This window comes from Platalea leucorodia (assembly GCF_965183815.1).
Source record: "Platalea leucorodia genome assembly, chromosome: 9".
Classification (NCBI taxonomy): domain Eukaryota; kingdom Metazoa; phylum Chordata; class Aves; order Pelecaniformes; family Threskiornithidae; genus Platalea; species Platalea leucorodia.
This window is the reverse complement of record NC_138831.1, coordinates 35849055-35876258: the sequence shown is the minus strand read 5'-3', so window position 1 is coordinate 35876258 and position 27204 is coordinate 35849055. Positions and strand designations below refer to the sequence as shown.

Below are 27204 nucleotides of genomic sequence, written 5' to 3'. Positions count from 1 at the left end.
ATGAGCCGGAAAAGCAAAGGGAGTTTAAAGGAGAAATTTGCCTTGAAGAACAGCTTGGTTAAAGAAGCCCTCTCAGAATTCCTGGGAACTTTCATATTGATAGTAAGTGTCAGCTGCTTTCCTTTCTTCCTACTAATCTAATGTTGGACAGTGCTTGTAAGGGGACACGTATGCTTTTTCTTGTACTATACCAGCAGCATGGTTACTGCCTGACAAACATTGTACAGCCTTGAATGAATTGCTTCTATTTATGGTAAGTTTGTAATTCCTTTCTTCACCTGATGTAAATATCACTGGCTATTAAAAACAGATAGCTTTATGCATTACAGTTGTCTGATAAACATTTGATTTCATATAGGAGCAGAATTTCAGTGAACTACCACATTCTGAAAAATCCAGATATGCACAATGAACGTTAGTAATAGTCTTCCTTTTGTTTTTGAAAAACTCAGCAGTTTATTCTACTTTCACTTCTATGCACAACTTCCATGTGCTTTAACAAACATACTGTATTGCACATTAACAGAATTTTATCTGAGTTACTTTCCTATGCAATATAGAAATTTAACTGTGTGATTTGTAGTGAATTTATTGGGAGTTGCATTGCCAAACCTTCAGAGATTTGGTAAGTTAACTATTTTTTGTTTTGTTTTTAACTGTGCTACATAAATTATACAGTTGCTTGGTCCTGCAGTGCTGCTACAATTTAGGTGGTAAATACCAAAACTCCCCATTTTCATATCCCCAGATTTTTTTTTACTTAATTTCTTGCTCAATTTTTCTGTGCATTTGGCACTGGGACACAGAGCTGTTTGGTGATTTACCAGGGTAGAGAGCAGGCTCAGTAGCAGAGCTGGAAGTCAAGCAGCTAGAGTATTTATGCCAAACTCTTTCGTCCTCCTTTTAGTCCGAACAAGGCAGTCCTGCTTATTGCTAAGTATTTCATCATAGTGAAAAGACAGAAAAAAATAAGAAGCAGACATAGAATATTTTATAACTGTAAATATATTAGCTAAATTTCAAGTAAGTCATCTAAAAAATTCCAGTAGCTCATAAAATACATGAAAATAATGGTCTTTACTACACTTCAGCCAACTCAAGTGCACAGGCACTAAAGTAACATTATTCTCAAATTTAATACCATCCATAAGACATTATAACAGAGAGGAGCACATTTAGAAGCAAGGAGCACAAAGCACTTTACAAACATTAATGAATTAAGTGTCACAACACCCTGGTAAGGAGGGGAAATGTCATTATCTTCATTTTATATATTAGCAAACCTGATTACAGCAGACTGCACAGGAAGCCTGTGGCAGAGCTCTGAATATAACCCTGATCACCTGACTTCCAGTACTGTGTCCTCGCCACAAGATCATCCTCCTCTTTCCATCAATACAATTAAGCAAGTGAAGAAAACGTATTAAAGTGCAGATTAGACCACAAATGCTATTATTTAATGTCCTACTGCACAAGACTAGAAGGAAATGAAAACCCAGAGCCCATTTGCTAGTATATTCACCGTATGAATATAGTAGAAAACAAAACTACAAAATTGTTGTTGATAATCTGAGTTTCTCAATTCTATTTTACCCTTTCTAATTTCAGCCTTGGCTTAAAGCAAAGAAAAGCCTCACATGGCTTAAACTGCAGCTTTCTCAGTGCTTGGATACCTCGATTTATGTTTAGACTGTGCAAGTTAGCGGCAGTACAAAGCGTTTATTGTGAAGCAACTGACTTTTCTGCTGTTATTTATTGCTATTGCATTTAGGCTTTGTCAGCTGGTAAGTAGTTTCTCTTTAAGAAGAGATAAATATTAAACCCTTAACTTGAATTGAAGCTAATGAAAGGGGCACCCTGCTAAGTCAGAGGGCAGAAATCCTTGAAAAACAGACACCATGTATGCAAAAGAAGTGATAGCTTTCTTCCACCGTCCTATTATTATGTCTTAATCCTGTTACAAAGTGAAAGTGAGAGAAGAGTTCATGGCCTACAGCACAGTTGATTCAGATCTTTGCTGAAAGCCATTTCATGTCACCGTGATGTGTTTTACAGCCTGTGGGGAGCACCTGCGCCAGGGAGCAAGGCAGGGACAAACCTTTCCGTTACCCACAGGCTCTGTCTGGAAGTCAATGCTAACTGACCATACCTAAATTTGCAACCAACCTAGCACCTCTGGAAGTTAGCCGGATGAAATTCTGTCTCCCCAAATCACCTATTTCTATTTTTTCTGAGAACAATGTCACAGACCACATACTATTAAGAGCTTAAACTACCATCTTTGGTAACTCTCAAGCCTTGCAACATTATTTTCCAAACTGGAAAATGTGCAAACTGTAAGATGAATTTCAGGACATCTAGAAAGTGAAATTGCTCATCACACAAAACCCAAGACTTCACCTGGGGCTGAAAGGGCTCTGCCTGCAACGTTGAGCAGATTGGAGACAACAAGCCTTGAGAAAGTCACTGGGTATACAGTTTGGATAACATCTCTTGGTCATCCCTGCTTAATATGCTGTGGTTTGCCTTGCAGCACGGTCTCAGAGCACGTAAACCGAATTCTTTTCAGATGAAACTAAAGTGGAAGGTGAGCTTCAGAATCACAGCAAATGTGCTGACTATTAGTGGATGCTCAGTCCAGCAGATCACACCAGAGATACTCCTAAGTAATCCCTCCTCCTGAGATGTCCACAGTCAGGTTCTCTGAACCAGCTGCTTGCACTGCATGACTTGATAACACAGACATAGCCTGTGCAAGCCCCTCTCTCTGCTTATCAAAGCACCTGATTTTAATCTCTGAGGGTTCAGTGAGGAGCACTAAACTCTAGGAACCTGGAAGTGCCCTGCTCTATAGGCAGATACGATGGTATATAGGGCAGCTGCTGTTATCTCTTGTCTGGGTAATCCTGCTGGTGATTAGGCTATTTTACTCTTAGACCTATTCTGCTGGGGGAACAAATATTTCTTTCAGTATCAAGCCTTGAATTATTCCCCAAGGCATAGCATAGCTTCTCTAGTTACACTCTGGAGCAAGAATTGGGGCAGAAAACCCAAAATGTACAGTCCATAACCAAATGCAAATTGCATGTGGTTTTAGTTACACTGAGGTTTTGGTTACTGTCTTGAACTATATGATATTCACTTTGGAAGGCTCCATCAAGCTGAGAAAAGGAAAATGTTGCACTTCACCTCTTATGTGACGCAGTTTTAACGTAACTAAGTTACATTTGAGTATAGGCAAAATGCATTATGCTGGGTATTTATATTTGCAGATTATTTGTAAACTCCTGCCCATTTCTTGCATTTACTTTGGTGGTGTCACATGGTAAACCCCCAACCTGCTAATTTTAATTGTGCCATTTGTAATTTAGAATAAATAACCACAAAAAACCACAATCTACCCATACAGTTTTCAATGAACATTTGAAAAGGAGACAACTGTTTTCCAGGAAATGGACACTGAGTGACATGGGTTTTACACAGTGTGTTTGGAGCCAGCTTGTGGGACTAGTCTCTCCAGCCAACACCTATGCAAGAGGTCGCTGAGGTGGGAGAACACCACCCCTTTTGTACCATGGTGGCTGAGAGGCCAGTGCACACACACATTTCCCAGCCTCTGACACAGCCTCAGCCTTCTGTAGCTGGGGCTGCCCCTGAGGCCTCCCTTGAGAAAGAGCTCTCTGCAGAGCTTTTTATTCTCCAACACGGCTCCTGGTTCAGTACATTTCCTCTTAGGGTTCCTGTGGGTTACTCTGGAGAGCAACATCTATGTGCCAGCACAAAAGAGTCAAGAAGCCATGCTGCATCAGATAGATGGTTTATGCGACTTTTCAGCAAGTCTTTCTGGAACTTACCTATCCAACTGCCTCTATGCTTTTAGTCATGCTTCGCTTCATATTTCCCCTTTGGAACTTGGCTGCATTGCTCTCAAACAAAATGGGATTCACTCTGGCTTATGCCATTAAGTATATCTGAATTGGAACAGTTCCAGAAAGAGAAGCCAAATGGGCCACGCGGCTTCCTTTGCCGGCTGCTGCTCACCTAACATAGTTGGTATTTCGTTTTCACTCTCGAGATCATCTTACTAAACACAGTTTCCCAGAAAGGAGCTGCACAGGAGCCAGTATCTCCTGAGTCCAGAGCAGTGTACACTTCCTTGCTGAAACAGAACACAGGCTTCCATTTAGCATATAAAGACAAGTGGGTAGTATATATATTCCTATCTCAAAGCTTAGTCTCCAACTGGAGGTGGGGAGCCTCTTGCAAAACTCCCACTGAAGCAAATGTTTGTGTGTGCGTAGAGGACGCAGTGCATGAGCATGGACTGAATGCATTACACCCCACGCTGCAAACAGTCCAACTAATGAGAAGGAAGGCTATTTATCTTTTGCTCATCAAAATCTTTTTGCCTTGTTTTCATATTCTGACCACTTCATTATGTAAGTTATCACTCCTGCTTTGTTGGGGAGTTTAGTCTTGCCTGAAAAATCTTTAAGGATGGATTAAAGATTCCATGGATTTGCTCAGTCCAGAAGATTAAAATTTAAAGAACTTTTCCATATCTTTCATTTTGTGGCTCTACATTCCAGTGCACATCAATTACAATACCGTACAGTAATATATATCCCTTATTCCAAACATGCATTAGAATCCTCATTACATGTTATTACATGAAAGCAAATGTAGCTTTTGATCATTTACTCCTTAAACAAGTGTTTAGCGTTTGATACAAAATTACTACTTAGATATTTTTTAAACAAAGGTAAATTCTGTGTTCTAAATTTTTGTGAAAGGGAGACTGTTTCTTTGTATAGGATGAAATTGCTTACAGTGAACTTTGTTTAAGGTACAAAATTAAATAGCAGTAGCCTCTAACAGCTACCTTGTTTGCCATCAGCAATGAATTTCCTGGAGTACAGAATCTTGTGTAATTAGCTCTTAGACAATGAACTTGTGTTTGTCAAAGCTAGATAAAAAAGGTTATGAAAACGTATTTATAACTGGTATTTTGATATATCACTCAACAGCTTTTCAAATATTACATAATGCTACAAATACCATGGGCCTTAGCAATGTTTGCACTCTGAAAAGTAGCTCTTATGTCACAGAGATCCATACGTTAGGCTCTCTAGCAGCAATACTATAGTACAACCAATAAACAATAGAAGTCACTCATGAATCTAATGTCACAGAATTTAATCCTGCACTTCCAGACCAAAACCGCTCATTTTATGGGAATAAGATGCTTCCTTTCCCTGTCATCACCAACTCAGAGTCCATTCTGTTTCTGCAAATGTATCAGTTGCATATATTTTGACTGCATGAAGTTTTGCTAATGATTCTGCTGAAGATGTGCAAACTCTTCCTCTTTCTTGCTGCTGTATTAAATCAGCATTGCAAACAGAAATCAAAGTGGTAATGAAGACCCTTAGTTGTGCCAAGGTTAAGGCAGTGTTCTTGCACACTGGTATTTCTGTAATTTTAATATTATCAAAATCAATTAACTTTTTTTTTCAAGACAACACTTGTTTCCCTTAAGTAATTCTTTAATTCAGCTGAATAGTTAGCAGTGTGAAAGAACTGAAAGGAAGGTTATCTAATTGTTCTTTTACCCTGAAATGTTTATCACAGCAGATAATTCTGAAAAGTCACAGGAAATCTTTTGTTTTCAATACAAACTTAGGTTTTCCAGTATATGACATTTTAAACTTTCAGGTGACTAAGATGTTCTGTGTTGCATGAAAGTTGTAAAAGAGAATTATCTTCATCTCTGCAACATCAGCCCCAACACATAACTCAACTCTTATTGTTTAACCAAGAGGTTCCAGTAAGTTCAACTTAATTTTCCAAGACCTTTTTCTGTAGATGTGTTTTTTCCCAGAAAGTTTGCATCTATAGGCACTCTCCTTGAGCCTCACAGAAGACTTGCATCCTTCCAACATTCAACTGCAAGTGCAAAACTTGAATTTACGTTTTACAGACACAAATTTACAGGCTATTTTTTTTCAAAAGTTTCGCCAAATAAAAAAAGGTAATAAAAGTAATACCTTTTTAAAGCTGTCATGAACAGTTGGAGAACAGAGTAAAAGATAATAAATGCAGTTCATGCCATACAGTGAGTTTATATCTTAGTGATCTCAACACTTCAATAAACCATTCTGGCTAAAAGTGAATTCTAGCGAGCTCTCCAATCCATGGTCTGGTTTAAAGGCAAACTTGACTCAGTTCCCCTAACCTGTTCCTCAAAGGCTTCTTTACTATTAGAAGCATTCAGCTTTTTTTCCCAACAGAAAACAGCTTAGGAAGAGAACATACTGAGGCTTTAATTACGCAGAACGATGCACCTCCAACCATGAGGGCACAGCAAAGATCCAGCCACCCTGTTCCTGCACCCAAAGGAAAGAGTAAAAGAAAAGATATGTGTACCCTTATGCTCTTAAGAGAGTTTCCTTTCTTGGAAACTGCAATGCCCACTCCTGCACTCTCTCTGAATCGTACAATTCCCTGAGCACTGTTACAGAGACTAAACACATTTTAAGAGTTTAGAAAGATTTTAATCTTTTCAGTTGGTGTAGGAAGCAAAGCAGAGAAGCACATCTCAGCTCAAGAATAAATGAGTAACCTGGGAGGGAAGCAGCACCTGAATAGGCTCTTTTTCTCCTCAAGAAGCTGCTAGGTAAGATTTTCTTCCGTTGCCCAGTCTTTTCTTCCTAGACCCTTGCAAGGGGCCATGTTTGACTCCTGAAAGTTTGTATCTGAATATGAAATGTTTCATTTCCTTTCTCTCCTGAATTTCTTAAACTTAGTAAGAAAATAAAAATAATCTTCACTGAAGAAAATTACTCAAGCCAGTTGCCCTATATAAATTCAGGAAAGAAAAGCATTTTAGCATTTCAGGATGAAGAGTGCGATATTAATCATAATAAAATATGAGAGAATGCAGACCTTTGCATTCTCTCTAGGTGATTTCAAGCTTTTATTTGTCTCCTATTGCATGTGCAAAAGGAATAATAAAAATTTAAAAGCATCAGTTTATGTAACACAGCATAGTCTGCCCCTCAATATTTTCGCTGTATTTTTTCCCACAGAGCAATTTGAACCAGATCTTTATGTTTTAAAAGCTTTATATACACAATTCATCCAAAGCCTTATTAAACTTACATTCATGTCTCCAAGTAGTAATGCTTTCTGTCTTTAAAAAAATGGTTTCAAAATGGCAATCATTTTAAGGCTTATGTCTATACTATTTAATTAACTAAATGATAAGTTTGGTTTTTTTTTTCCAAACCCTTATTTTATTAGATAGCAAGTCTGAAAAAAATAAAGGGAAATCCATTTGAACCCAAGAGGATATTGTTTGTGTCCCAGGAGATCATCAGGAGAACGGATATAGCGATTTTTCATTACTCCAAGTTTGATTAAATCATAATGTACAGAAACCCCTCCGCCCCCACCAAAATATTTAATTAATGATAAAATAAGAGCCATGTGTTTTTAAAGTATTTAAAAATTACTTGGCTGGTAAGCTATATTTTTATCTCACCTTAAAAATTTTAAGTACTATCTGATTTAACAAAAGATAACTAATATTTGACATGAAATTAGACGAAGATTGCTCTTTCCTGGAAGAACAGGAGTTTTCTGCAACTTGAATTCTTGCAGAGCTAATGCCCTGAATTTTAGTAGATCTAACGTGTGTCTATTTTTGTTGCTGTTAGCATTACCATCCCTATTGAAAAAATGCTTAGGAGCCCAGTCTGAATTAAGGCCCTACATAATACACAAACATAGCAAAAATATGGCTCTGTATGGAAAGAGTTTCTAATCCGTTATAAAACACCTTATTATGAAATGCAACAGAAATTCTTAGGCAGGCTTGCTTTATAAATAAAGAGACTGGAAATGAAAGTGAGTTCTAAAATACACTCCAAATTAAGGACCTTTAGAAGGACGCCATCAATTTAGTAACCAGCCTCTTATCTGATAAGTTTATTTACTACTTTTATAAGGAACACCCAAACTAACTGTATATGGAAATATTAACGGGGGGCAGGAGGAACCATACAAGACTACAGAAAGCCACAAACAACCCTCTAATGTTTTCATGGGCAATTTTGGTCAACGAGATCCCTACCTGCAATGAAGGGCAAGTGCAACCACTTCTCCCAACCCCCAAAGGACTCTCTGACTCTTCCTGCCCATACCCCTGCTTTTAAGGGCCTAAATATGGGGTGCTAATTCTGTCTGCTTGGAGAAGTCATGGGGGTTTCGCTAAGAAGTGAAATACCAGGGCTTGCTCCCATGTCCTCGAGTGTCCTGGCAATATCGCTTTGCTTCTGCGGGCTTGGAACAGGTAACCTCAGGATAGCAGAAGGGCACGCACTGCAAGGACACAGCTTGAGCCTAACACACTGTGCTGCCCCTGAGAGCCCGTCCCCTTCACAGCACTGCACAGGAACATACACATATGCGGCAGAATCCAGAGCAGTACTGCAGGCCCATCCAGGCTGAAAAAGGGGAGCAGACAAGTCACGGGCTAGCAGGAAATGCCTGTCTGGGGAACAGTAGGAGAACATAGGTGGGACTGTGGCGTGGGAAAGGGGCAGGGTTGCTGCCTTCCCTGAACAAAGGCATCCTTACAGAAAAGTGTGAATTGGTGGAGGGATCCTTGGAGATTCTTCATAATTAGCTGTGGTTGTTTAAGTACGGTTCTGTCCTGAAAACTGACTAAAATAGAAATTCTGAATATGTCATTTCCTGATTGAAAGTGTACAGCTTATAATTAAATATATATATATTTTTTTTTAACTGCTGACTCTGTATTCCTTGTAGCACTCAGAATTCTTGTATTTGTGTAGAGCATCATCAGTTGTGTGGCCATTGAGGCCGTACTTTGCCTGCAGGGACATCTATGGTACCCCACTGTAGGTATGCAACTCACCACAGCTTGGCAGCTGGTGGCGTACAAGATATACCAAAACACACGTCATTGTCTCCATACTGCTAAAAAGCAGGAGAATTGGCTGCTTCTTTAATGTTACAGTAAGAGTGTATGGCTATGAATGCACACTGCCACTAGACCTGTTCAATAAGAGGGGGCCTTTTTTATATAAGCATTCTGCTTTAAGATGTCTAAAGCTTTACAGACCACATAGAAAAATAGATTCCCTAAAATTCTGGATTCAGATCTTGCAGGAAATCCTATTTACAGTGAAAAATGCTATTACAAGCATCTGCAAAAATCCTGAAAATAGCACAGATGAAGGCAAAATGATCTTTAGTGTCTCTGATGAGTGGGATAAAGTTCTGCAAGCTTCCAGGGAGCAACAGGACATTATGCTCATTGGAGACCAGTTGTTTTCCTTTCCTAACATTAGCCTTGTTACCCAAGACAAAGAGAAGGATCTAATGTCTATGAAGCAAGTTTTTTCGCAGAGAATGTGTAGACAGCTATTCCACACCCAAACATGTTATTTATGACAGCATTCTAATTATTTTGTGAGCAAGAAGTCAGTAATGAAGCTAATTACTAAATTTAAGCAGATCAGGCTATAGACAACTGCCAAGATGAAAACCTGGTAACATCAGACAAGATAAGATAAAGAGATCTGGCTATATCGTACTGTAAATTAAACTCCCATTGACTCCATGTGCTTCAATCAATGAGTTTGTGTGGGTGCAGCTCATGGCTGAGCTTGGCCTAGAAACTCAGAATATTTCGTTACAATTTGATGATCTAGTTGGTCTTAACTCAGCCAAGCAAAGGTTCACAGGGTATTAAATTGCTGCTCATGTAATTACATGATTAGGTGATAGTTTCCAGTTATGTCAACCTAGCTACAGTAGGTATGAGAAAAATTTTTTCTCTCCTTCTTAAAATGACAGCAGATGGAGAAGACACTACTGTAACATAGTTCATATTTGCAGGTTCAGTTCCCAGTTTCCCCATCCCAGAATGGGCACACACTAACTGTGCCTCCGGTAGCGTTCATTCATCGTACATGAGCAGGCAGCCATCTACCAATGTCCACTGAGCAAGGAGCCAGTGCAGCTGTGTTCAAGCTGGCTTGTATGCCTTCTTGTTTGTAGATTCAGTTTTCTGAGACTGGTTAGCACAAAAATGGAGCATCTGGAGTTGCATATTTCCCTATGACTTGCAGAACAGAAGCTATTACGCAAGAGGACTACAAAGCTGTTTCTGTATGATTCTCCTCAGTTCTGGTAATCGGTGAAGGGAGGCCACAGCCTCCCTCATTTCCTTCCCTCTTGTGCATTTGTAGTTGATATACACAGATGTGGTTACTGTGTCTTACCCTTTTCTATACCCATCTCCCCCACTCCTGTTCTCTTTTTTCATCATCCTTACAGAAAGGGGTAATATTTTCAAAAGAATGACCTTTTCTTTGAATCTGCAAAACTTCGTCTATGCCATTTCAGAACACAAGTGCATACTTGTAGATCTATCTGCTTGCCTGAATGCAAACAGCACCCCGGTGTACACAGGACCCCAGACCAGCCTACTGAACTTGCTCCATGTCCGAGCCATATCTTTCACTAAATCGTGCTTGGTGCAATTTCTGGAACGCTCCCTTTCAGAAGCCTGGAAAATGAAGGCTAGAGCATGCTAATTCCACCTCCTCTAGACTTGTGCCCTAATCTTAAACTTTATAAATTCCAGCATACCCATTCTTCCCATATTAATTAAACATGTAAATACATGATGAGTAGAATTGTCTCATATGAAGTTTTAAAAAACCATGTAATTTCAGCTGCAAACAACTAAAATGTATTTTGTTTCGGTTTTATATCTGTACGTGCATTTGTGCTTACCATCTGAATTGCTGGGTATATGATACCAATAGTGACTGTCAATGAGAGAATGCCTAACGTAAGCACATGTCGTCCATTGCACAGCAGTTGACTGCAGCTTGGAATAGGTCTCGTAACTTTCAATTATACAGTCCAATAAACTCCTGCTATCTACCACCACCCTACCCTTACGTAACCTGACAGCTGTAACACTTTGGCACCAGACAGTGTTTTGTTTGCTTGCATGATTATAACCTCAAGGCAAGAACTGCGCCTGGGTACATGACACAGTCTCAGGCACTTTTGTAACAGAAACTCCATCTACATTGCAACGCTGGTTAACAGCGTAACTATTGAGAGCTTTTCTGTCACATTTTGGTATTAGTTAAAACCCTTGGGGAAATAATGGAAACAAAAGTATGATTTTGCCTGTTTAAATTGCGTCTATTCTAGCAGGACTTGCTTGTTAAACCTCAATCACCAAATCTTTTTGGTGCAGTCTATTTCTAAGGCAGGAGAGATTTTCCCATTACTTTGCAGTTTCTGAATGCAACTGCCTTGCAACTGAAAATAAGTATTTCTAAAAGAACTAAAATTTTATTTATTCAAATATGCATAGTTAGGAAGAATATTTGCAATACAGTCATTGGTGACACACAGTAATGGCAGAACACGAAAGCGAAGCAAGGAGATTAACCAAAGCAACTACATTGGCTAAGATGGGATGATTTTATAGGAAGAAAAAAAATCAGATTCCCGTGTACCATCAAAGGAGGAATATATATATATATATATATAAAATATATATATATCCAATTTAACATCAAAGTAATTAAACTTGCTCAAGATAAACCTAGTCGCATCCCAGAAATGGTATGATTCAGATCACTTGCAGTTGCAGAGAAGCAAAAATTTTCACACTATAGATATTATTTGATAACTTCCGTAGAGCGTTGGGTCATTATTCAGCAAAGCACTTAGGCATATATTTAAAAAGGAGATTTTTCAAAGACACAAATTGATTTCTGGCAGAAACAGATCAGCCAGTCTATCTTAATCTAAAGGCCTTTTGTACCTTTGAAGATCTTTCCTACCAAATTTAAAAGGACCTAAGCTTAGCTTGAAGCTAAGCAGAAGCTTTAGAACTGAATAAATGTGATCTTAAGCATACATTTAAATGTGTTGCTGAACTTCATTCTGAGGGGAACCAACATAAAATGGAAGCTAGTTTAAATCCATTGAGAATACTCCAATGTGAACTATTCAGGTATCCCCACTTCAGTTACTTGTTCAAACTGCAGAGCCAGTGAAATATTTTCATAGAGCAATATATGATATCGAGGCAGCATAACAGTAACACACACTCTAATCTCCAGAAAGTTGTCTCATTCCAGAATTTCAGCATTAAACAAGAAAAGCTTTTTGAACTATCTTTCATAACTTTTATAGGATTTTTTTCATTGCTTATAACAACAATCTGGAACTGAAAACTTACCACACAGAATTAATTCCCTCTTCACTTTTAGATGCAGAGATTTGTTGTAGAGGCTGTGAGGTCTTGTTTACGCTCCAAGTTCTGATCTGTATCCCAACATTGTACTTAAAATTTGTTTTCTGGTGAGAGAGAGAGAGAGAGGTCCTTATTAGCAGACATTCTTCCTGGTCACAGAACAGGGGAAAATAAAAAGCAAATGTTCATTGCAGCAAAGGCAACAATGGCACACATGCCACTCATCTCAAATTCTAGCATTGTTTCAATATTTAACAACATTTTCAGCTATACCTGGAGAGCAGCAGGAGTTGCAAACTAACCAATAACCTTTGACAGACACACTCATTGTTTTGCATTTCTCTTTTAAAATACAGGCACTTGGATGCGGGTGTGTGGGACAGGCTGTCCTTAGCCGAGGAGCCCATGGCGGGCCCATGACAGTATCAGTTGGATTTGCAATGGCAGTCACCATAGCAGTGTATGTCTCTGGGGGAGTTTCTGGTACGTGACTTTTTTTCTTATGTAGCATTTATTGCCATGGTTTTAAAGCTACCTTATTAAATTACTTGTATTTCATGGTATAAACAATTATGTATCTAGCAATAGCAAGCACCATCACAGCAGAGTCTGCATCAGAGTTTCGCTAGTAACTATTTTGTGTTCTTCCTGTTGCCTTCTATTCTTTGTGTTTGACAAAATCTTCCACCAAATTCTGATCTGAACTACAGTGTGCAAACCTTGGCAGACCTCTGGCCGTTATGGAAAGTGGTCTGTACAAACCAGAAATCTGCTTGGTCTTGCTTTGAAAATTCTGTCAATAAAGATGATCCTGGACAACATAGGCACTGCGTTTAAGGAAATAAGCATGAAAAGCTTACAGAATCCAGCAGTCACCCACTAATGGGTATAATAAGCAGGGTTCACCTTACGGGGTGCAGTTTATCTCTTCGCATATTCGTGACGGCAGTAGCAAGTCTGGTCCTGTCTGCTTATTCACAGAAGCAGCAGATTGTAGAAAGCAGAAACAGCAAAAAGATTCGGTACTAGAGATACATTCTGGGATACGCTGTCAACGTACTGTCATTGCCCCTTTGTTTCTGCTATAACATTTCCTCAATATATATTGGTTAAGAATCTCTCTTTTGTCTGTAGCTGGGCTAACTAATCAGTGGCTCCATGTGCCATATTGGATGGTGCTTTGTCTCCTATTTCCACCATTCAATTTGGCCAAATCAGTATCAGAAACATTAGTGCGACTGCTTTTAACATTTAAATTCTCCCTTTAAAATAGAAAATTATGGGTTATAATAATACACAGTGTTGTGTATTATAATACACAATACTCTGTGTTGTATGTGGAATTTATATTGTTCTCTTAAAGCAAATGGTGCCCTTGTACTCCAGTTCTCATAGTGGCATTTCTTACCCTTCATAAAGAGGGTAAAGTCAATCTGGGCAGATATTTCTAGGTATAACTAGGCCATTATAAATAGTTGCTATAGCAGAAATTACTGTGGCCATTTCTCTTCTCTTTTACAAATTCATTTACAGAGACACCATGCATGAGGTTTCTAAGTTCACATTAGAAACTGCTCAAGGTACTGCAAAAGAGGCAGTCTTGTTACTGTCATTGCAACAGAGCAGAATGAATCATAGAATTGTTAAGGTTGGAAAAGACCTTTGAGATCATCGAGTCCAACCGTTAACCTAACACTGCCAAGTCCACCACTAAACCATGTCCTTAAGTGGACTTAATGGTTAGAATGGTTCCTTAATACCACCCAAAGTTAATTCAGCAGTACATTCCTATTATCTGAACAGCTTTAAACTACAGCTTTTGGGTTACATGTAGGCAGGTAAACTCTTCTAATGCAGTATCATGAAAAAAACCTGTAAAGACACTAGCCTGTCCTACATTTGCATCTTTAAGGGATATTCATGTCTATTATATAGAAGATTAGAGTTCAGTCCCAACAGGGCAGAGCAGTTGCAGATGTTGCAGTATTGTGCTTCCTGTGTTTTTCCCGTGACAAAAGATTCTGCATGCAGTGCATTTTCTCTGTGAAAGAATAGGAACAGATATTTAAATAGGCTGTGACTATCCAACATATGATTACTAGTGGACACTTTAGAATATCAGTTCCTATGTAGAATTTGTTAGCAAATTCTGTGGCTCTCTGGCCATGAAGTCTTATGTCTAACTACTGCTAAAATATTTTGCGTCAGTTCTTTATGAAATTCTAAATTCCTAGTAACATAAAATATATAGTACGCACACTTGGTAAATTTGAGCTCTTTTCTCTAGGAAAATTCCCCTTTTTGCTTTTCCTCCATCTAGTTTTCCTCAATCTCTAGATAATTTCCCACCATTTTTTCCAACTTAACATTTTAAAGAAAATCATGACTGTGATCACTGCAACTATGAAAGAATGGGAAACACATTGTCCAAAGGGGACTTTTTTTTTTAACCAGGAAACTACTGGTGGCACAGGAACCAAGAATCTTTTAAGTCCCCTATGTCATCATGAGAGCCTTCAACTAGACTTCTCCTTTCCAGATTTAATGTTAATCAGACATCTCTAATATTATTATGACTTGTCCTGGCCATCATAATCACCCTGTATTATATACAGGTGGGGAACAGTATCAGGTGATGAAAGAAAGGAAAATTATTCATTCCAGCCAGAGTAAAGAACAAAAGACAAGACAACAATTTATCAACATTCACATGAAGGGCTGTTAAATAAGGTGCCATCCATCTATTTGCTCTGTGCTGAAGAATCTGAAACACAGCAAGGAATTCAAAATTAATTCAAGACTGGTGCTACTAGGTCACAGTTTTGGAAATGATACAAAGAAGGTTTTATCCAGCTTGTTATCTGTGTTTGTCAGTTCATTATGTATCAAAGGTGCCTGGATTTCATAAGATAATGACTCACTGACCTGAAGTGCAAGCAAACATAGAAACTGTACATAGAGGCCCTTTCTCCATCACTAGCCTTTGACAGACAAAGGTCATGCTCTTTTAGTTATTTTATTAAAGACAAAGGCTATTTTTTTTCTGATAACCATACAGGCTGAAATGAGGCTGTACCTGGAAGGTAAGCAATGGATCTGCTATGTCCTTGCAAAACTTGGGTTTTACTGTATTTTTACTGTTTCATCTCTTTATTTATTTGGCAATTTGTATTTCTTAAGTATCAACTACATATTTGTAAAAAATGAAGTTTTCCAAAAGCATTCAACATTTTTTTCCATTTTGATAAAAGATGTAGAGGGAATTGACTAGCATGTGACATAATAATAAATATATTTTAGAAACTAAAATTGTCACAAAGGATTCCAATGTTGCTGAAATCTTTCTCATGTGTGAGTTTAGGTGTAGCTACTCCTAAATATAAAGGAAGGAAATTCCACAGGAAATGGAAAAACTCTGTTTCAGCACAGCTACTTTATCAGTTTCCTTATTGTGGACCTTTCTGGAGGGTGTAAGAGCTTGATGAAAACGTGTGATGAAGAACCACGCACTGCTGTCCCCAGATCCCATCTAGGCATAGCTTACCAACAGTCAGCATGAAGCTGGACAGCCCTAACATTATTTTAATTTATGTTCATGAAAACTGAGTTCCTAAGTAACCCCAGGTTGAAGACGAGGACATAAACGTGACTTAAGTCCAGGATACTCTAAGATATACAATCAACCCATTAATAGTCCTTAATGTTAATACATGCTTGCTAAACTGAATGAATGTTCTGCTGTGCCAATCCTCCCTTAAAAATAAAAAGCCAAAGCCCTTGGGGAGAGAGAATATGTGCAGAACGATGGACCCTTCCCTCACAACTGATAGGGCAGCTTTAGGCTTTTTCTAGAGAAGTTATCTGTAGACCTACAGATTATATACAGCAGGACAGCAGTCTGATAAATAACACCATCTGCAAACATCAAGAGGGAAGCTAGATCTTGGTGGATACTGGCTTTCCCCCTCCCCCAATTTCATCCAACTTGTTTCAGTTTAATTGCAGTCAGCATTTAATTGCAAAATAACATCTAGAAAAGCATGTACTAGTCTCGTGCTTAGAAGTGCCCACATTTTTACAAATCCTTCACCTATTCTCATGTATCTGAGTCATCCATATGACTTATTTTGTGATTTATTTTTCAGGTGGTCACATAAACCCAGCCGTTTCATTAGCCATGTGCGTGACTGGAAGATTAAAATGGACCAAATTACCAATTTACATATTAGCACAACTCCTGGGAGCATTTGTTGGAGCAGCGGCTGTCTTTGGGATTTATTATGGTGAGTACACCTTAAACATGCTCACAGGACAAACTAGAGGTCAGGCAGTCTCTAAGGCCCCAATTTTTCAATGAGTGCCAAGCAGGCAGAGGACTGTTCACACAAGGCTAATGGCAGGACTGAAGCTAAAGCCATAAAGAAGAAAGGAAGAAGCATAAAGAGTTTGAAGGAAAAAAAAAAAAAAAAACCAAAAAAACAAGACTTAAACATTCCAGGTATCCTACAACTTTCCTGAAACACTAATACTCCAGGAAATGTTCTGAAATTTAGAAAAATTATTCATGGGAAATCAGATACTCTGAGATCATGTATTTCTCAGTAAGGATTTAAAATTACTTAATAGCCAGGATATAGGGCTATTCATCTTCCAAGCAAATTAGAAACATTAAAGACCTGGTCCAAGTGCCTGTAGGCAAGTATCACCAACATCGTTCATTGAGGTTACAGGATATGAGATCAAGTCCCTCCTGACTAAACTTCAGACCACCCTAGAGAGGTAGCTCTCCAAGACAATGAACTCCAGGTAGAGTGATAAAGGGGTTGCATACTAGAAGAGGAAAAAAAGAAAAAGAAAAAAAAAAAAAAAGATTACCCCTATCCTTGAGGCATGTTTCTTTTACATGGTGTGCCACAAATGGAAAAATCTTAGTAACAGACTCCCTGACTTGATGAATCCACTCAGTCGGATCAGTTGCTTCAATCACCTGCTCCAAAACTCTGCTTCTACTATCCCAGCCCATTTCCTCCAAAGCCTCTCTCTTATGGGCATTATGTCTCCAGACAGTGCAACAGAGAAAAAAATTAAAATGAAAATGCCTATTGTATATCAGCTAGGTGCTCAGTACCAGTAGTAATCATGAACAGAAAAATCTTTAGAAACTGTGGTAACTGTTTGTGGTTTGGTGGGGTTTGTTTGGGTTTGGGAGGGGGTGGGGGTGGGTGTTTGTGTGTTTGCTTTAAGGTTAGTGTTAGAATTTGGAAACTGTGGGATTCCAGAACAAGATTTCCACCTGAATTTAAGTCCTCCTCAAGCCAGACAGCCAGGATGAGGGCTGTGGCCAGGATGCGGCAGTACATCAACCAGCACATGGGGTTGGGCGTGGATTCACTGTGTTCTGCCAAAGGGTAGCAGCAGGATAGGGAGCCAAGACAGGGAACTTAGGGCTAGGGTTATTGTTAGAGACTTCTTCCTGTTATTCAGGAGTGCAGAATTTTCTCATATCCCTATCTCTGCTCAAGTACTTTGCGCTCCTCTTGTTCTTATTAATTCCCAAACCTCTTCTGTACTTTTTCCTTCCTGCAACTTGCAGGAGTGTCCCGTACTCATTGAGGTCCACTGAAATCTCACTGGTAGAAAAACGAACATCGGAGCTCAACACCTCCATCTTCCCCATACACACATATCTGAGCTAGGTGCTTTCATTTTCAGTGACATCCCTGAAAGAGTGAGGGAATATATCTGCTAGGCTGCTGAATAGGAGGCCTTTCTAAAGGCGTAGAAAGTAATTCACAGCTGAGAAATTTTCTTTTCCTTACCCTCTTTTTTCTAATAGTTAAATACAACAAAATAATCTGACACTGCAAATGAGAGAGCCTGACCAAAGTAAACAACTAAATATTCTCTGCATCCATGTTGTGGTCTTAAGCAAAGCTAGAAAAAACAGGGGCAACAAGAAATAGATTTGTCTGCTAGCTTCAGGAGAAGCTTACCATCCTCACCATGACTTCTATGGGAGATGGGGAGCTGTTTCTTTACTCACAAGTATCACCTCATCACTGGATCCACTAGTGAAATAAAAGCACAGTGTTATTCATGTCAGTCCATGCAGATTTTTGAGTGCTTCATCTTAGTGTCTTCCTATTTCTAACACTTCAGGGCTTGCCAAGGCAGCAAATTATTCTGACACAGAAGTCATATTATACTATTTAAAATACACTTTAAATATACTAACATAAATATACATATATTTACAACATACATAAATCTTTACAAAATATATATATATAAAAATACATTAACTTAAATATACTAAGAACTGAAGTTTTGGGGCTAGCCTCTCCCATCACATCTTGGATGACTAGCACAGCAGTTGGGTGTAAAGCCCAAGCAGAGTGAAAAGTTCAAACTCCTTTAGAAGAGGAGGTCTCTCAGGAGAGTCCCTTCACAGAAGAAGTCATTGCAGAACTGTCAAATGGAATAGCAGTAATTCCTGGTGGCTGGGAATCCACAACAGTACAATCAGGATGCTGTGCATTTTTCGGGGCATCATGGCAAAAACAGCACCTCTTACGGAATAATGCAACTGTGTTCAGAATCAGAAAATGCTCCCTGGCACTGAGGTTGGAGCAATGAGCAGGGGAAAAAACAGCCCCATTTTGGAAGCTGTGATACACAAAACAAGTACTTCAAGGCACAGGAAAAGAGATGAGACAGGAGGCTATAATTAGTACAACACCCCGAATTCATTAGCTATGCTCCTAGAAAAAACAATCAGTTTCAGTTGAGAATGTGAACTGCACAGATCTATCACATATATTCTAGTCCTAGAAAACCTAGTGCCTATGAAGAAGTGCAACCAGGTAATGGCTGTTTTCTACAGATGCCTTTATGGAGTATAGCAATGGAACACTTGAAGTCACAGGGCCTAACGCAACAGCACAGATCTTTGCAACATATCCAGCTCCATATCTGTCCCTCATAAATGGATTTGCAGATCAGGTAAGTGCACTTGCTGTTATGATTCTACAAATTAAATGTATTGAAAACTGTAAAACCAAGCAGTAAAAAAATACATAGATCTCTAACGGGTATGATGAATCTCACCATTTTGGTCATACATCACTGCGTACAATAGCAATGAGAATGCAATGCTGTTTGTGGGGATTACATTTTAGTCGTATTTTACAAGCAAGGTAATTTCAAGGTGTTCTTTCCACATACATCATATTAATTGTTGCACTCTGCATGTCTTCAATGCAATATAAGCAAGAGGTTTTCCTCAGCATAAATCAGTGTTTCTCCATAAACTTCAGCAGAGCTATGTCCATTTACATCAAAATACAGACCATTTTGTGGACCTGTTATTCCTTAAGTAATGCTTAAGCAGCCAGATTAACACACCTTGAACAACTGAGTTTTCTGCTACAATAAGCCTCCTCTCTAACCTTCTCTTTGCAAATAGATTTGTAGTGTTTGTTATTTTTCAAATGACTGAATCTGAAAAAATCTCCACTTTATTTCCAATCTATATCCTCTAATCCTATGTATCCAACAGTGAAAAATGAAATTTCTTATCTTCTATCTACTTCTAATCAATTTATCGATCTTCTTCAGGCATACATGAAATAAATATACTGTGTAAGCAAGCTATGAAAAACTAGGGATTGACAGAGCACAGGAATTCCTTACGTAAATGACTTGAAGATTGTGAAATCTGGCTTCAAAAAAATCCTAACATTGTTTTGAAATTTTGTAAGAGAGACAATTCTAATTTTTGCTTTGGATCAGTCAACAGACTTTTCCATAAGACCTTTTTGCCCATGAATACTTTAAAACAAAATTAAAACCAGGTGAAATAAAAATAATTTTTAAAACCCCCAAACTTAAACTTATTTAAATCAGTGTAGAAATTGAATGTTTTGACATAGCTGAAACTTTTGTCTGTTTTTCCTCTAAGTTAATTATTAGCAAAATCAACATTTACAAAGCATTTGATTTAAGCAGAGCAGCACTTCTGTCAAAGTAATTCCAAGAAAATTTCCTTCATCAGCTCAATTAGCACATGCAATACAGAGTTCACGTTAGTTACACGTGCAACCTTAATTTAGGTAATTCCTAATTTTTTAGCTGCTCAGTTTTGACTTTGTAGACTTCGCTTTTTTTCCTTATGTTACGCAATACCTGGATAAAGAGGTGCATATTTAGCCTAATTTATCAGCATAAGCTACAGTCATATAAAGCACTTTGATATGAGTGTAGTTGATTGTATCGGCACAGCAGAACTACCAAAAATCAAGTAAATAGAACTGTTAAATTGATAGGAGAAAAAGTGGAAACAAAGCATCAGATCTCACACAGGCGGTGCCTTTTAAATCCTCTATTTTTTCCAGACGAGGTTGTTGCAGATTGTTTTTTCAAGTATCCTCAGCACATTTCTTGTCTTTTTCTTTCAGCACAGGTACCAAAACTTCTCATTACTGTGAAGTAGAGAGGCACTGGGTTCCAAATTTTGCTACTCTGTATAGTGGGATAAATCTAAATACCAGCTCTAAGCCACCACAATCCATAGAGCTGCCGTGGCCCCTCTTCTCATTATTAGGAGGAATCTGCACATATTTATTCAATATTCTTTTCTTTGCATTGACCAGGTGATGTCAACAGCTGTTCTTCTTCTGGCTATATTTGCTATTTTTGACACCAGAAATAACAGTGTACCGAAGGGCTTGGAGCCAATTGCAGTAGGACTTCTTATAATCGTTCTTACTTGCTCCTTGGGAATGAACAGTGGCTGTGCCATGAACCCGGCCAGGGATCTAGGCCCAAGGCTCTTCACAGCCATTGCAGGATGGGGGATGGAAGTATTCACGTAAGTATGCCTGGATATGAAGTAAAATGCTCTTGGCTAAAATTGCTTCCTAGGAAAGTAAGATCCTGACTCAACACGGTACCAAGTCATACTTTATATACATATAGGTAATTCTTTGCATACCAGAAGAAGCTATTCATGCACTTTAAGCAAGACATCCTCTAGGAACTGGGCTTTAAAAAGGATTTCCTGCTCCTAGGGCAAATCAAACATGCATTATCCCTAATATCAATCATTGTTTAAAGCAGACCCTTCCCAAAATATTAGAGATTCTTAGAGGTCACTGAAAATATAAGAGTGCTTTCTTCTCTTGTCCTGCGGCTTTCAGGAAAAAAAATGAAATCGTGAGAGAGTTAGGTGGGAATATTTATTGGGTGCTGTAAAAAAATCAGACATATCAGATTGATTTAGCCTATTATTACTACTCAGTTATTGCAGAAATATACAACAGTCTAAAAGCCTGACTTCCTGCCTGGGAGCAGAGGAGTGAATGAAAGAAAGCTCCCTTCATTTTCCCACATTTCAGAGCACACTCTCAAATCCCTGTGCATGCATGTGCGCACGCATACACGCACTCTTGGCTGGCCAAATGCACAGCTAATTAGTTGCACATCAAATCCACAGCTTACACATATCCAGTCTAAGAGGCACTCTGGGATATCTAAGTAAGAGTAATCTGTCATCAGGAGGTAGATCTTTTGGTTTATTTTTGTAAGGTTTGTTTTTCCAGTTATTTACAAGTACGAATCCCCAGAAGTACTGTAGACCACTAGAGAGCTCTGGTTAATAGAGATTTCATTTTAGCTACTTCATCAAGTACAAATAATCTGTATTTACTTAGTATGACTTCCATCTACACAAATCACATGCCTTAGTAGAGGATAGCAGCAGCAAAGCTTTTCTCATACAAAAAAAGCTAGGCACGGCACAGAAGAAACGGGCACACAGTCACACCATAGGCCAGATCCAAAGCTCAGATGTAACACAGCTCTGGCGAGCTGCTGGCGGAAGGTCGGCTCTCTAGCCCGGTTACCTCCAAACTTTTCCCCCCAGCAGCTCTTACCACTGTACCGTTCGACTGGACTTTTTTTTAAAAACAGCAGCACACAGAATGACATCCCACACGTAGGATTCTCCTCTCTCATGCCTATTTAATTATAAGTAGTTGTTGACTATGATGTTAATTATAGTGTCATGTACTATAATCTGTAATATATTGTGAAGCTGGCTATTACATTGCTGAAAAAGTTTGGAAGCCTGATTGTACTGTGGTCTAGTCACAGAATACCTGTGAACTCCCCTCCTCTCCAGAAGTAAGGTCTCACTCATTTACATTTCAGAAATTACAAGAAAACTCTACATCTGTACCAATATGGGCTCTTCCCTAATTTAGTTTCAGGATTTATATACAGAGAGGGAATGCATCCCAACTGTGAAGACCATACTAAGAAATTTTAAAATGGGAACATAAAAAATGAGATACGAGATCTCTAGTCATTGCTGGCATAAACTTACAGCAATCTCAGGGATGTATAAATTGAGGAAGAATTCTTCCTCCCTGCCTTCAGTTATAAGGCTACAGCTATGACCAAGTTCAAGGGAATGATACAAAAGGAATATGTCCTCATCTATCTACAGCACAGATCTAGGTGAGACTTAGGAAGAACTTGAGCTTTGTTAGGTATTTGGAAGCTTTGGATCAGTTACAGGCCATGGGAGAAGTCTGAATGATTGCAGCTGGGATCCTGAACAGCCTGATGCTCTTCTGGCATTACATGTGCATGAGAGACTTAAGTGGTGCAGCAACAGTTGACAGCTAAACCTTGGATGTCTCAGCTTAACTGGAATTCACAACCTTGAGGCAGGTGCTTAAGCTCTCCAGTAAAAGGCAGGCCCAGGAACTGGGACTTAAGCATGAAACCTCCACAGTGACATGAGGAGAGTGCTGCACAAACCGAGCAATAGGAAATACTGAAGAGACATTGAACATTGATTGGAGTGAGGATGGAAGCATCTCACAAGGTGACCGAGTCACTCTCTGTCCAGGCCAGCACATGTTTAAGGGGACCGCCAGGAAAGCCTGACTTTGGAATCGATCAGATACAGAAGGATCAGACTCTCTACACCCTGATCCCAAGCAAATGATCTAAACATTGAGATAATTGGTTCACAGTGGGAAAATCCCCTCTATCCTTCTTTGTGCCTGCAGGTCCAGTAAATTCTGGTTTTATCATGTTCTCAGGCAGGGAACTGCAGGTAGACCGGAGGGGAGCTCTTCTGCTGGACCATGGCGTTGTCTAGAGGATAGGGAGGCATTTGAGGAGGGATATTCTAAATGTTGTCGTTCTTACATTTTACACAAAGGTGCAGTTTCCCTGAGAATCAACCCAGGGGACACAGGCTATGGTGTGGTTTCCCTAGTCAGTGCAGCAGGATTTGTTTTGGTTAAAGGCTCCCATTAGAAGCTGTTCTGACCTACCGCAGCTGGAAAGGGGGTGTCTGTCCAGCACTCTACAGAGAGCACCATTTCGCACACAATAGATGTAGTCGGCTCTGTGGCCTGCTCCTGCAAACTGCTCCTCAACCTGTCCGGAGTAGGTGTCACAGATGGCAACTGTCCCCATCATTAGAGACCACTGCTGACTTTAGAGACCTAAATGTTTCTAACGATTTGTCCTAAAACCTTGGGGATAACCAGAAGTCTTTCTTAAGCACATGCTTAATATTCTAGTAAGCTTAAGAAGAGTTTTGGGTAGCGAAGTTTTGTCTGTAGGGAGAAAACAGCCAGAGCTCTGAGTACAAATACCAGACTCTGGATTTTGACAAGCGTAACAGAGCATAAAATGGCAATGAAAAAGTGAGAAGCGGCTCTACCGAGCAGTATTTCGCATCAGCGTTTGAACCTAGCCATAGAGTATTTCACCCCTGGGTTTTTGCGGGTTCTTTTGCAGCTTTGCGGGGGCCGGGTCTGGCTGGCCACGGCCGCGGCAACGCCGGGGCTTCGCCTCGCTCCGCCGCCGCGGCCCGGCGGGAGCAGAGCCGCCGGCGCGGTAACGCTGACACCTCGTGGCCGCCGGCCCCGGGACGGCAGCGGGGAGAAGTCGCCCGGGCTAAACTAAACTGCAGTTTGGAAAGGGTCAGGAGACGCACCTCTTGTCTGCGCAGGGATTTGGACGGCAAAGTGGCCTCTGAAATATTTTGCATTCTTCCCGGAGCGCAGAACTGTAGCCAGACACCTTCCACACTGCTGAATGCCTGAATTATCCTGGCATTTCTTAGAGCAAACAGTGTTATCTCACCATCCCGCAGCACTTGGCTAGGTGAGAAAAGTATTTGCAAGTCTAAAACGGGCCAAAGTTCCCAGTCCATGTAGCTTATACACTGTAGTTTCCTGGAAGTTTTTGCAGCTAACCGAAGTGCTGCTTACCAGGCCTGTGCTCTGCCTCCACCCCTTCGCAGCCGGCTCCCTCCCGCTCTGCCCAACAGCAAAAGCACCTGATGACGACAAAGGCATAGCTGGATGTCCTCCTGCTAGCTTGGCAGCAAAGCTGTAAGATAGGGTATAAGGGAACCAAGGTTACTTCAGTGAAGCTGTCTGTGCTTGTCACAAAGAGTTCTTGCTCCTGCGTCAAATGAGGGAGGACTGAGTGTCATGGAAACTCGTAACTCAGCTGTGTCCTGATCTCATTTCAGCTTTGGCATCGCCCTCTATAAAGACTTTACACCCATCATCTTAGCAGAGGGTGTCTAAAGTGTAGCTGACAGCAGCTGCTGCAAATACAGGCCGTGATTTGGAGGCCATGCAGGAGCCAACAAGGCACACGTCAGTTCATGGAACAAGCAGAGAGAGAAACCTGCCAAGAAACACCTTCGTTATATGCCCACATACACACACGGGCACATGCAGAGGAGTACACGCAAGTACTCAATATAGATTTCGTTGTGCTGATTAATTCAATAAAACCTTAGTCCACACTTGTTCCAGAAATTCAGGGGCTCAAGAGACATCATGACTCAACAACAAACAGATCTATAAACTCAGTAGAACAATACCAGGAGTTATTTTATATCCTCAGGGCAAAATATAAATAATTCCAAAGGCAAAACATACACATCTAAGGCATTTCTGAACAAGGAATAATATTATCATCAATAGGGCACTGTGCGATTAGCCCTGTTTTATTCTTGTGTTGTGACTTAACCACAAGTTTACTTCTGCATAGATCTACACAACTGAGTGCTGAATAATTATACTTACAGTTTAAAAATTCCCCTCGCAGCTTCCTGTAAAGTTCCTCTCACAGATGAATTTGTCCCTTTGTATTTTTGGGAGAAAAAAAAAGTTACTTCGCCATTTTCAATATGCATGAAATTGAGGTGGCTGGGTTTTCACTGCAGACTTGCATATTCAATTAATACAGCATATTATTGAATCAAAACACCTTCATGCACCAGTACAGTTAAGAAAGTCTGTGCTCTGAAACCCATACTCAGTAATTTACTGTCCAAATGTGGATGCCCAGGAAAGCGAGAGCAATTCTACAAGCCTAAGTCTCCTGCATAAAGAGGTTGTTTATTGTTTTATACTGTTTAATGGTAGACTTCTTTCTTTAAAAGTGTTCATAAATCTACACATTTAAAATTAAATCCTAGTAATTGTGCAAAGTGAATGTAAACATTTCAGTGGAGCCAATATGCTGGACTTTCTTACTGAACACAGCAATTCTAAGAAAGATCAAGTTTTAGGTGTATAATACACCTCTTACTGAAAGACCCCACATTTTAAACACAGAGATAAGACACTACATCATGAAATTTGAATCTTGACCATTCTAGTCAAGTATAATCCACTTTACAGTCACTGTGTTTTATTACATTCCTTAAGGCAAATATACTCAAAATCAAATATAATCTATTATATTTGTCAAGAGGAATACCATATATACTATTGCAGGCCTGAACCTGCAAATCTTCATGCAGATGAGATAACCCATTTTTGCAACATACGTTTGCATTAATCACTCCTGAAAACCTATTCATGAGCATCTGGCAACAGCATCAGTCAAGACTGCTGTGCAATAAATATGTCCCTGCTCATTTCATTGTAAGTCAATGAAGCCCATTTTCCACAAGGGAGAAATTATCCCCTGCCCCCAAAACAGACATGCAGTAAAGAGGCCTTATTTTTAAGGTGCAAGTACAGCCTGTAGACCAGCATGCCTGGTGGTTGTTACTTAGCATTTCAATCACAACATGGGCAGGACAGACAGGGTATCATCCATTTACAGAAATGTGAAAGGAAATAGAAAGGTCTACAGTATAGAGAGAGTCAAGCCACCATATTTGTTCACTGTCAAATATAAGGTAGAGTGTTCGCTAGAGTAACAAATAACAATAATTCTTGTGTGTTTTTTTTTTTTTTTTTTTTTTTTTGTGTCTTACAGGGCTGGAAATAATTGGTGGTGGGTCCCTATAGTTGCACCTATGCTGGGAGGTGTACTTGGAGCAATGATCTATATTGTTTTTATTGAAATTCATCACTCGGATACTCAGCCAGGAGAAGAAAATGACATGTATGATAAATATGAACTGACCAATACGGAGTAAAAAGTGAAGAATTTTCTCTCTCATTTTGTTGTGCAGTTTTTATGCAAATGATTGTTTGGACCATTTTATAAAACCTGTATGTCTTGATTAGAAATTCACATTTCAAAGCAGAAAATCTATATAGAAGACAAGTTCAAAACTGACTTCTTTCCATGAAACATCGGGCTGATCACATTCAAAACTGGGAACTTGGGGGTGGGAAGGGTAAATTGCTGTTCTTTTCATTTGGCTTTCAGATCAAGTTATCTCCTAGATGAAACTGTAGTGAGATGATGCACTGACCTGTTAATTCAACACATATGATCTTAATCATGTTGCATAATTAACTGAAAATAGATGAGCTATTGTTACAAAACTGTAGTTAATTGGTTCAGTGCTGAATTAATGTGTAAGACCATCGTTCACTTCT

The 27204-nt window shown here is 39.4% G+C and overlaps 1 protein-coding gene across 1 annotated transcript; it reads left to right on the top strand.

The window, feature by feature from the left end:
- Positions 1–26795, top strand: AQP9 (aquaporin 9; the record flags this gene model as incomplete). Its single annotated transcript, XM_082321374.1, has 6 exons — positions 1–102; positions 12676–12802; positions 16465–16602; positions 19203–19321; positions 20971–21188; positions 26633–26795. 6 exons carry the CDS (start codon positions 1–3, stop codon positions 26793–26795), a joined length of 867 nt encoding a protein of 288 aa, XP_082177500.1.
- Between the last annotated feature and the right edge of the window lie 409 nt (positions 26796–27204).